This window comes from Scyliorhinus canicula, chromosome 9 (assembly GCF_902713615.1).
Source record: "Scyliorhinus canicula chromosome 9, sScyCan1.1, whole genome shotgun sequence".
NCBI lineage: Eukaryota > Metazoa > Chordata > Chondrichthyes > Carcharhiniformes > Scyliorhinidae > Scyliorhinus > Scyliorhinus canicula.
Window position 1 is genome coordinate 133,858,785 of NC_052154.1, and position 11,516 is coordinate 133,870,300.

Here is an 11,516-nt window from a genome sequence, read left to right on the forward strand (position 1 = left end):
AATTTCCCACTATCCCATGCCTCCTTACAGTCTGCATAAGCCTACCATGGGGAACCTTATCAAATGCCTTACTAAATTCTATGTACACCACATTCACTGCTTTACCTTCATCCACGTGCTTGGTAACCTCCTCAAAGAATTCAATAAGACTTGTGAGGCAAGACCTACCCCTCACAAATCCGTGCTGACTATCCCAAATCAAGCAGTGTCTTTCCAAATGCTCAGAAATCCTATCCCTCAGTACCTTTTCCATTACTTTGCCTACCACCGAAGTAAGACTAACTGGCCTGTAATTCCCAGGGTTATCACTATTCTCTTTTTTGAACAGGGGCACGACATTCACCACTCTCCAATCCCCTGGTACCACCCCGGTTGACAGTGAGGACGAAAAGATCATTGCCAATGGCTCTGCAATTTCATCTCTTGCTTCCCATAGAATCCTTGGATATATCCCGTCAGGCCCAGGGGACTTGTCTATCCTCAAGTTTTTGAAAATGCCCAACACATCTTCCTTCCTAACAAGTATCTCCTTGAGCTTACCAGTCTGTTTCACACTGTCCTCTCCAACAATATGGCCCCTCTCATTCGTAAATACTGAAGAAAAGTATTCGTTCAAGACCCCTCGTATCTCTTCAGACTCAATACACAATCTCCCGCTACTGTCCTTGATCGGACCTACCCTCGCTCTAGTCATTCTCATATTTCTCACATATGTGTAAAAGGCCTTGGGGTTTTCCTTGATCCTACCCGCCAAAGATTTTTCATGCCCTCTCTCAGCTCTCCTAATCCCTTTCTTCAGTTCCCTCCTCGCTATCTTGTATCCCTCAAGCGCCCTGTCTCAACCTTGTTTCCTCAGCCTTACATAAGTATCCTTCATCCTCTTAACAAGACATTCAACCTCTCTTGTCAACCATGGTTCCCTCACTCGACCATCTTTTCCCTGCCTGACAGGGACATACATATCAAGGACATGTAGTATCTGTTCCTTGAACAAGTTCCACATTTCAATTGTGTCATTCCCTGACAGCCTATGTTCCCAACTTATGCACTTCAGTTCTTGTCTGACAGCATCGTATTTACCCTTCCCCCAATTGTAAACCTTGCCCTGTTGCATGCACCTATCGCTCTCCATTACTAAAGTGAAAGTCACAGAATTGTGGTCACTATCTCCAAAATGCTCCCCCACTAACAAATCTATCACTTGCCCTGATTCATTACTAAGTATCAAATCCAATATGGCCTCCCCTCTGGTCGGACAATCTACATGCTGTGTTAGAAAAGCTTCCTGCACAAACACCAACCCATCCAAACTATTTGATCTAAAGAGTTTCCACTCAATATTTGGGAAGTTGAAGTCACCCATGACTACTACCCTGTGACTTCTGCACCTTTCCAAAATCTGTTTCCCAATCTGTTCCTCCACATCTCTGCTGCTATTGGAGAGACTATAGAAAACTCCCAACAAGGTGACTGCTCCTTTCCTATTTCTGACTTCAACCCATATTACCTCAGTAGGCAGATCCTCCTCGAACTGCCTTTCTGCAGCTGTTATACTATCTCTAATTAATAATACAACCCCCCACCTCTTTTACCACCCTCCCTAATTTTATTGAAACATCTATAACCAGGAACCTCCAACAACCATTTCTGCCCCTCTTCTATCCAAGTTTCCGTGATGGCCACCACATCGTAGACCAAGTACCGATCCATGCCTTAAGTTCACCCACCTTATTCCTGATGCTTCTTACATTGAAGTATACACACTTCAACTCATCTCTGTGCCTGTAAGTACCCTCCTTTGTCAGTGTTACCTTCCCCACTGCGTCACGACATGCTTTGGCATCCTGAATATCGGCTACCGTAGTTGCCGGACTACAAGTCCGGTTCCCATTCCCCTGCCAAATTAGTTTAAACCCGCCCGAAGAGTACTAGAAAACCTCCCTCCCAGGATATGGGTGCCCCTCTGGTTCGGATGCAACCCGTCCTGCTTGTACAGGTCCCACCTTCCCTAGAATGCGCTCCAATTATCCAAATACCTGAAGCCCTCCCTCCTACACCATTCCTGCTGCAACTTGTTCAACTGCACTCTCTCCCTATTCCTAGCCTTGCTATCACGTGGCACCAGCAACAAACCAGAGATGACAACTGTGTCTGTCCTGGCTTTTAACTTCCAGCCTAACTCCCTAAACTCGTTTATTACATCCACACCCCTTTTCCTACCGACGTTGTTGGTACCAATGTGCACCACGACTTCTGGCTGCTCACCCTCCCCCTTAAGGATCCTGAAGACACGATCCAAGACATCCCTGGCATTGGCACCTGGGAGGCAACATACCTTCCGGGGGTCTTGCTCGCGACCACGGAATCCCCTATCTATTCCCCTAACCATTGAGTCTCCTATCACTATTCTCGCCTATTCTCCCCCCTTCCCTTCTGAGCCCCAGAGTCAGACTCAGTGCCAGAGACCTGGCCGCTAGGGCCTTCCCCCGCTAGGTCACCCCGCCCAACAGCATCCAAAACGGTATACTTGTTTTGAAGGGGAATGGCCATGAGGGATCCCTGCACTGTCTGCCCATTCGTTTTCTTTCCCCTGACTGTAACCCAGCTACTCTTGTCCTGTACCTTGGGTGTAGCTATCTCCCTGTAACCCTTCTCTATTACCCCCTCTGCCTCCCGGATGCTCTGAAGTTCATCCAGCTCCAGTTCCTTAACACGGTCTCTTGCGGAGCTGGAGTTGGGTGCACTTCCTGCAGGTATAGTCAGCGGGGACACCGGTGGTATCCCTCACCACCCACATAATACAGGAGGAGCATGCAACTGCCCTAGCCTCCATCCCCTCTTGCCTTACAGAATATAGCTGCACTGTGAACCAACTGGAACTCCGCCCTCCGACTCTGCTCCCCGTCAGCTGTACTCTCTGTAAATTCCCAGCTCCCTTCACGCTCTTTGAGGAAATGTAGGAAATGAAATGAAAGGAGCACCTTACTCCCTCCTCACCTAACTCCTTCAGTCACCAAACTCTCACTATAGCACTCAAATGCACCCAAATTCAGCACTCAGTGCAAACAAAAGGGTTTTTGTTATCAGTTTTTTAAACCAGGCTTTTCAATCTATCCTACATTTAATCTCAAACCTAAAAGTTATATCTAAAGTATTCGTATGAACCATGAAACTACTAGACAATTGTAACAAGTTGGTAACAGAAGGTGCAGGCTGGATGGAGTTAATTGGGTCCAAAAATCAATGTATACAGTATCCATTGATTCTTCTATTGAATTTTTTAAAATTCAGAAATAGAAATACAACCCGAACACCGCGCCCCCCCCCCCCCCCCCCCCCACCAGCAGCTAACAGTAACCAAGTAACCAATTTCTTAAAATGCAATATGAAAGGCCGCCATCTATGGTAAAACCCTTCGACCAATCCCCTCACTATAAACTTGACCTTCTTGAGGTGAAAAACCTCCATCAAGTCACCCAGCCACGCTGAGGCACTAAATGGCATTGCCCGTCTCCAGCTCAGCAGAACTTATCTCTGAGTAATTAATGAGGCGAGTGTCAGGGCATCTGCCCCCACACATGTCCTTAGTTCCAGCTGGTCCAACATCCCAAATATAGCTACTAGCGGACAGGGTTCTAAGTCACTATTTAAGATTGTCAATATGGTGCCGAAGAATGACACCCAAAAATACACCAATTTGGGACAGGACCAGAACATGTGCATGTGGTTCACAGGCCATCTTGAACGCCACTTGCACCTATCTTCAACCCCTGGAAAAAATGACTGGTGAGAGAAACACCACCTGGAGCTGGATCAAGCTCAATCTCTCACAGGATGACGTAACATTCAACCCTGTGGAGGAACTCTCTCTACACCTCTTCTTCCAATATGGGTCCCAGCTCCTCCTCCCACCTGGCCTTCACCTCTTTCACCGAAGTCTGCTCCTACCTCAAGCTCCGTCTATATATCCCGGACGTGCTGCCCTCTTTCAACCCACACAGGAGAGAATCCTCTCCAATAAATGAATGTCCGCCGAACAAATTGATTCTCCTATTTACTACCTCAATGACTCTGTTAAGCTAGTTTATTATGGCAACCTCTTTTATTAAAAAGATGGTCTGACTCCCTCTAATCAACTTGTATATTTTTCTAACTGGCCATTTACTTTGTTCCAGATGATATATTCTCAATTTTTCCATTATTAGCACTGATGTTTAGTTTCTTGATTTCTTTAAAGTTTGCCATGTGTCAAATTATACACAATCCTCTGGTAAACACTATAACTAATATTTTGGGCAAGCAAGTATCCATTTTATATGGCTTCTATTGTGCATCTAATGTTAAATGAGGGAAACGTCAAAACAAATTGGACATTGATTCGTATTGCCAACCATTCATAAGTCGACAGTCGAATGTAAATGATCCTATTTACATTTCCCTAGTATTTTGTAAATTGAGCCTATTTAAATCTGTCACTGATTTGTCTGATGTATTACTTTTTTCCTCCCAGGTCCCTGAAGAAGTCTGGTGATCTGTGGTTAGATGCATACCTCCACAAATGAGGTTACTCCATCAGTCCTCGCTTCTCTCTCTTCCTGTCTCTGTCTGAATTCCAGTATCGTGTTGGAGTTCCTGTTTCTCTCGGAGTCTGTGTATATCTCAACTGGTTTCCACAGTATTAACAGGAAGCTGCCACTGGCTTTCTCATGACCTGACGAATGATCTGATCCTCAATTGATGGCTGGTGAAGAACACCTTGAATGGAACTGTTCGCTGCTCCACCCCTGCCCCTCCCCCATTCAAGCCTTGGCAGGAATCCACTGCCAATGGAGCAGACTTTATTTTAATTAGATGAGACAAATGTAGGACAATGGGCTTGATTTTATTTTAAGTTAATGTGGTTATTGACACTAAATGGCAAGGTTTTTGTGCTGTGACATTTAAAGTGTATTTTGTCAAGTAGTGCAAGAAGGAATTATTGCACTGACTGTGGGAATATTTAACCTTCAGTTAAATGCACATTTGACAAGATTCACTGTAGCCACTACCATTTATTTGAGTAAGTGACAAGGTGAAAGTGCAATGCACAATGCCAGTGTTTAAAGCAACCAGCTCACCACCTTTTAACCATGGTAGGGATTATTTACTTAAATTCATCTTTTTGAGATGCTGTTGAAATAATGCAGACACCCTGGTCACAGGCAGGGGTCTGGAACCAGCATTCCTTCTAGTTCGCAGACATTCCAAAGGGCAGCAGGTTGCAGTGGCATTACCGTATCTAAAATGACCTTAAGGATGAAGCTGAACAGATGGGACGCAGCCACTCCAATGTCAAGTTGCCCTGATGCAGAGCCTTACAGACTGGACAGATCTGGTTCATATGTCCAGTTTGCACTGATCTCAGCCAAGATGTCAAACTGATCATGTTCTCACCAACATCCGCACTAACAGACTTTTCAGCAGAGATTGTAGCATAGTTATCAGAAGCTAAAACCCTGGCTGATTTAGGATGCTACAATTAGTCTTAGTACCCTTGGGTTGGCAGAGACAATGATTGATTCTTGACTGAAACCCTTTGCTGCCCAAAGCACTTGTGTGGATGTAGCTGAAGCACATGAATAGCCTCTGTTTTATGTCCCTTAGAGTCAAAAAACTTGCATTCATTGAGTCGTCAACGATAACACCTTGAATGAGATACCAAAAGGACACTTGTGCCTACAGAACCAGTACCCCAGTGCAAATCACTGCCTCATGAGCAGGGCACAAACTGGGGGCAGGGGGTTAAACTGTTGCTACCTCTTGTCCAATATTTAACTCTTTCTCCTCTCTCCTGCTGCTCCTACTTATACACACACACCTATCATCGTCAGAAATAGGACAAACAGAACGCTGCCCATACATTTGGTGATGCCCAAAGTAAATAAAATCAAGCCCCTTGAGTCTATTTACAAAAGAAAATATTAAAGTTTTTACAAATGACCTGAGGAATGAATGGTACTATAGCAGTTTGGGGCGAGTTTCAATGATCTGGTTCTGTGCTGGTTTGAAGTATGACCAAAATATATGTTCAAGCCGCCATAGACCCCTTTCTCACTAAACACCACTCCTTCCCTGCTTTCTGCAACCATGATCACTCGGTTTCCTACTTCTGTGTGTGTCCTGTGTCTCTACACCTGGTTTGTTATCCTAACAGGCAAAGATCTCTTTCAGTCATGTCTCATTTATGGTAACCAGGAGGACAATGGTATGGGTAATTTTTTAATAAAATGACTAATCCTGTTTCTGGTACAACTCAATATTGAAATAATTGTTGATTCCCTTTAAGCTCACCCATCCATTGGTGAATATTATTAACACGGAATGTATTCTTTTACTAACCATAACAGCAGCATCATTCACTCACTCACTCCATCAACAGAATATATATGGCTATCACTGGGTACAGTTCCTACCGTGACTTAGTTTGACAATAATTTGCCTTAAAATTTAAGTATCCATACACTGTACTTTATAAACATAGGGGCTAGATTCTACGCTATGAGTCCAGAGTTGCTCTCAGTGCCACAGGGCAAGGAAGGGTGAAGAAAGAAGCTAGGACACAAAGGAGCCATTAATTAAAAGTGGTAGAATGTCTTTTGTGTTTTTTTTTCTCTAATTAATTCCCGAATAGAACTCTGCCATGGCAAGTACAGCGGAGAGAGCCAGCCTCACAATACCTGATCAACATCCAGAGGAATACTTACATTTGATGAGAGTGGAATTTTGACAGACCTGCACCTCTTGCCCCACTCCCCCACCCCCACAGATTTAGGCAGTGCCCGCTGATCAGGTTAATGACCTGTCCACATAAAAGGGGATCTTTGTTATAGTAATAACCCAGAACATGATCCACTGAATATTAAAGCAGTGGAAGAAATATGTTCGAAAGGCAAGGAGTGGGATTGAAACAGCAGCAATATGATCAAAGCTGATTTATAAGAATACGATTGCATTAGTAACTTGGTCATTATGGAGAAAAACAGGTATTCACTTTTGTTTTTCAAAAGAATGCCCCATCCCCTATTACTCTCCAACGAGTGCCTCCAGGAAAATGTCAATATTGGGGTGACGACAGATCTGGCCTGACATGGTGATCCCCATGGTTAAAAAGCCTGCTGACACTTGGTGCCCAGATTCTTGTGAGAAGGAATGGCCACTTGGACAAGAAACTAAAGAGATGATGCAGACACAACCCTACAAACAGTCTTCTACACATCTTATTGCAGCTTCAGGAGCAGCGTCACATGTACCTGAAAGTAGGGTGTCTAATGTGCAAACTACAGCTGTCTCCTGCCAAAAAGATAATGCAACATTTTACAGTACTAAGACATCCCACCTTCCCTTGATATTCAATGGCATTGCCATGTCTCTTACCATTAATATCCTGGTTGGGTTCAGTGTCACCATTGACTAGAAACTTAACTGGATCAATTCCATACATGCGACTGGTATAGGTCAGCATGTGTCTCACCTCCTATCTCCCCAAAGCCTCATCAGCACCTACATGGCATGAGCCAGGAGTGTGCTGGAATACTCTCCACTTGGCCTGGATGTGTTCAACTGAAACCATCTACCATGAAACTTGACAGCATCCAGAACAATGCAACTATCTGATAAACAGCACATTCACTGACATTAATGCTACTTCCATCAACTACTGGTGTATCATGGCTGCAATATATACTACCTACTGGATGTGCTGCTGCAATTCGCTGAATTTTCTTAAATAACAATGCCTCACAAACTTACAGCTTCCACCATTTAGAAGGAAAGGGCAGCAGTCCTGTGGAAACACTATCAACTCAATCTTCCCTTCTGTGACACACACCATCCATTCAAAACGACATGTACAAATTGGTGGAATGGACAGATAGATGAGGTTCAATGCAGAGAAATTTAAAGTGATTAATTTTGTTCCAAAGAACATGGAGAGAAAATTAAAAGGTATAATTCTAAAAGGGGTGCAGGAGCAGGGGGGACCTGAACAAGTTATTGAAGGTGCAGGGCAGGTTGAGAGAGCAGTTATTAAAGCATACTGTATCCAAGGCTTTATATCTAATGTGCAAACTACAACAGTCTGTTGCCAAAAAGATAACGCAACATTTTATAGACAGTTCTAAGGCATCCCACCTCCCATCAACATTCAATGGCATTGCAAGAGCAAGGAGGTTATGTTAAATGTGTATGGGACACCGGTTTGGCCTCAGCTGGAGTACTGTGGTCAGTTCTGGGTGCCACACCTTTGGAAAGTAGTGAAAGCGTTAGAGTGCAGAAAAGATTCATGAGAATGGTTCCAGGGATGAGGAACTTCAGAAACGAAGATAAACTGGAGAAGTTAGGACTGCTTTCCTTAGCAAAGAGAAGGTCAAGGAGATTTGATAGATGTAGTCAAAATAATGAGGGATCTGGACAGAGGAGATAAGGAGAAACTATTCCCACTTGTGAAAGAATGTGAAGCACAGATTTAAAATAATTTGCAAAAAGAGCAAAATCGACGTGAGGAAAAGCTTTTTCAAGTAGGAAGTGGTTAAGGTCTGGAATGCACTGCCTAAAAGTATGGAGGAGGCAGGTTCCATCAAATCATGTAAAGGGAATTGGACTGACTTGAATAGGAAGAATGCAGGGTTATGGAGAGAAGGCGGGAGAATTGCACTCAGTGAATTACTCTTTTGGAAAGCTGGTGTATACATGATGGGCTGAATGACCTCCTGCAGTAATAATTATGTGATTCTGAATTTAGAATAGTCTAGAGAGGAGTGATGTTTTGGTGGGGTGCAGGAATTATATTCTTCCACAAAATATCATTGGCAACAATCTCAAACGAGTAGAGCTTATTGCAATCGCCCATAATGAGATATCTGTAGCCCTTAATCATTTAGCTAAAATTTTGTCAATGTTTTCTGACTTTGGTCTAAGGTGCAAAATTGGCAGATTGCCTGCTTGGCTTCTGGCCTAATTGTAATATGACCACTTACACTGACAATTCCACACATTGCACTTGCTAGGACCCAGTTGAAGTAAACATGGTCTCTGTATATCTTTGGTGCCAAAGAACTCAGAAAATAATTGATTAATACAAGCTTTGACTCCCATACCAAATTTGTAAAATGCCTCTTCAGCCTCTTACAGGCTTCTACCTCCTCCAATTTCTTCCATCTGATTTCTTACTTCAAACATTGACATCTCCTGGATTCTGTTCCAATTTTCCTGCAGGTAGGGTACCTCTGTTCCACCTTCCTAATTATCGAAATGCGATTTAGTACATAGTAAGCATCCTGGCAATAGAGAAGGCATCTGCTGGCAGTAGAGTAGGTATCTCTTGATATTTTGGCCCCAAATCTTTATGGCAATGATCTAATCTATTTACTAGTGACTCAGTGGCTAACATAGTCTTAAATGGCATATATGGGGGAAGAGGGTACCTGGTAACATAATTTTAGGTGTGGGGGAATAGGAATCATGAATAAAGCCTTCTCCAAGAGCTTGGACAGCATCTAAATACTTACGGAGTGATGAACCCATCTCTTTTTTACTGACCCCCCCCCCCCCCCCAGCTATTTGTTACCCATCATATCCATAAATCCTGCCTGCTCCAGGAGGATATTTCTCTCTAGTAGTCCGTCAAGGCGAGGAAGACAATTGCCACGGAGTACAGCCACTGGCAACAGCTTGCGTGTGGAGTCTTATAATGCAGCGAAGCTGTTGTACCACAGTCCTAGAAATGCTGATTTCTAGAGAGTTGTAGGACTGGAGAAGGTTACAGAGATAGTGAGGGTTGAGTGCATGAAGTGATGTGAAAATGAGGAGAACATTTTTAACTTAAAATATATTGGTAGACTGGGAGCCAATGTTGGTCAGTGTGAATGGGGTGGTGCAAGTTAGCAGACAGGCACTTGTGTTTTGGATGAACTCAAACACCTGAAGGACAGATGTTAGATCTGGAAAGTGATAAAAGCATGGATGACGTATGTGTAAAGAAAAGGAAGGTGGTCTTTGTGATGGGTAGGACATGATGTTAAAAGCTTAGCCCAGGGTCGAAATATCTCTTCCGAGGCAGAGTTTGAAAACCATCTGCTTCAGTCTGAAATGCTGGGCAGGAGGGGGATGAACTGGTACCTAAGGAATAGACTTTGTGGCTGAAGTCAATGATTTTCTTTTCTCCTCAAAGTTTAAATGGAGGAAACTTTGGTTCAACCTAGCCTGGACATCAGGCAACACAGAGGTAATGGAGAGAGGTGCTGATGACATAAACGTTTGTGGTCAGAGTACAGTTGGAACATGTGTCATATCTTTAGATGCCACTGTCAAGGAGCAGCATGTAGAATAATAAGAGGGATCTAGGAGAGATACTTGTGGGATATCAGAGGTGGGGATGGGAAAAAAGTCATTGCAGTAGATGCCTGGATAGACAAGAGTGGAAAAAAACCCAGAACAGCTGGACAAAGGAGGCGGAGCAATGGAGGATGATGTGGCCAGGCTAGAGGAGACGTCAAGAAGGATGAGGAGGGATCATGCACTATTGTCACAGTCACGTATATAATTTGTGAATTTGATTAGTGTCTGTTGCAGCTTGGGTGAAAACCTGATAGGAGAGGTTAAAAAATTAGAGTTGTAGTAAAGATTTTGGAGGTGGCAACATAAAGACTTTTCAAGAAATTAAATAATTCCCTATCTCTAGGTTTAAAATAAAGAGGGGAAAAAACAGCCTCTAGTGATTTGGGCACTCATCAATCAAAAGCATCACATCAAAGTCTGTTATTGTCAGACTGAAGCAAAGAGGTTTACAACCAGCAACCCATTCTATTGGTTCAGATTCAGCATGCAATCACTTTAGGGCATCAACAACACCATATATTATGCATCTGAACCTTTTGATTTGATTTCAATCACTTACAAGTTCTTGTTATTCACTTGCAAGTGAACCATATGAGATCTTCAATTAGATCTCTGCATGTAAAATAGATGATGTCCTGATGTGAATATGTAACCCTCTTTATATAACCAAAGTTATAAACCATGAGACACTTACCAGATTTAATAGAATTGTTTGAGATCAAGTCTCTGTAGCCAAGAGTTCTAATATCATGCATAGACATTTAATAATGGAAGGTAATGCTAATGGGGCCTGCTGCATGGTCTGGGAACCTCTAACCTACTGTTCCCCAACATGCAGCCTTCATGTTCAAATAATCGCCATAGTCCCAGATGACCATAGGCTGCTTTCCCCTTTGAGAGGGAGAACTGACTCGTGGTGATTTAACCTGAGGGTCACCACACTTCAAGCAAGGGACAAGGTTGATAAGGCAAGGCCTTCATGAATAACATCAGTGAATTAAACCCACACTGTTGGCTTTGCTCAGCATCTCAAACCAGCTGTCCATCCAACTGAGCTAGTGCACATATCAAACATGTACTGGAGTGCAGATCCGAGGAACATATTTATGAGTTTTGTAAGTGTTACATTGTTGTCAAATCAT

At 43.3% G+C, this 11,516-nt stretch overlaps 1 protein-coding gene across 1 annotated transcript in view; it reads left to right on the forward strand.

Moving 5' to 3' along the window:
* The window catches only part of LOC119971718 (acyl-CoA 6-desaturase-like), an 85,813-nt gene extending 79,180 nt beyond the window's left edge, over window positions 1-6,633 (forward strand). Inside the window, exon 12 of the mRNA XM_038807658.1 lies at window positions 4,511-6,633. Coding sequence (XP_038663586.1) covers window positions 4,511-4,562 — 52 coding nt within the window. The 3' untranslated portion in view covers window positions 4,563-6,633. The remainder of the gene's footprint in view (window positions 1-4,510) is intronic.
* The last annotated feature ends 4,883 nt before the right edge of the window (window positions 6,634-11,516 follow it).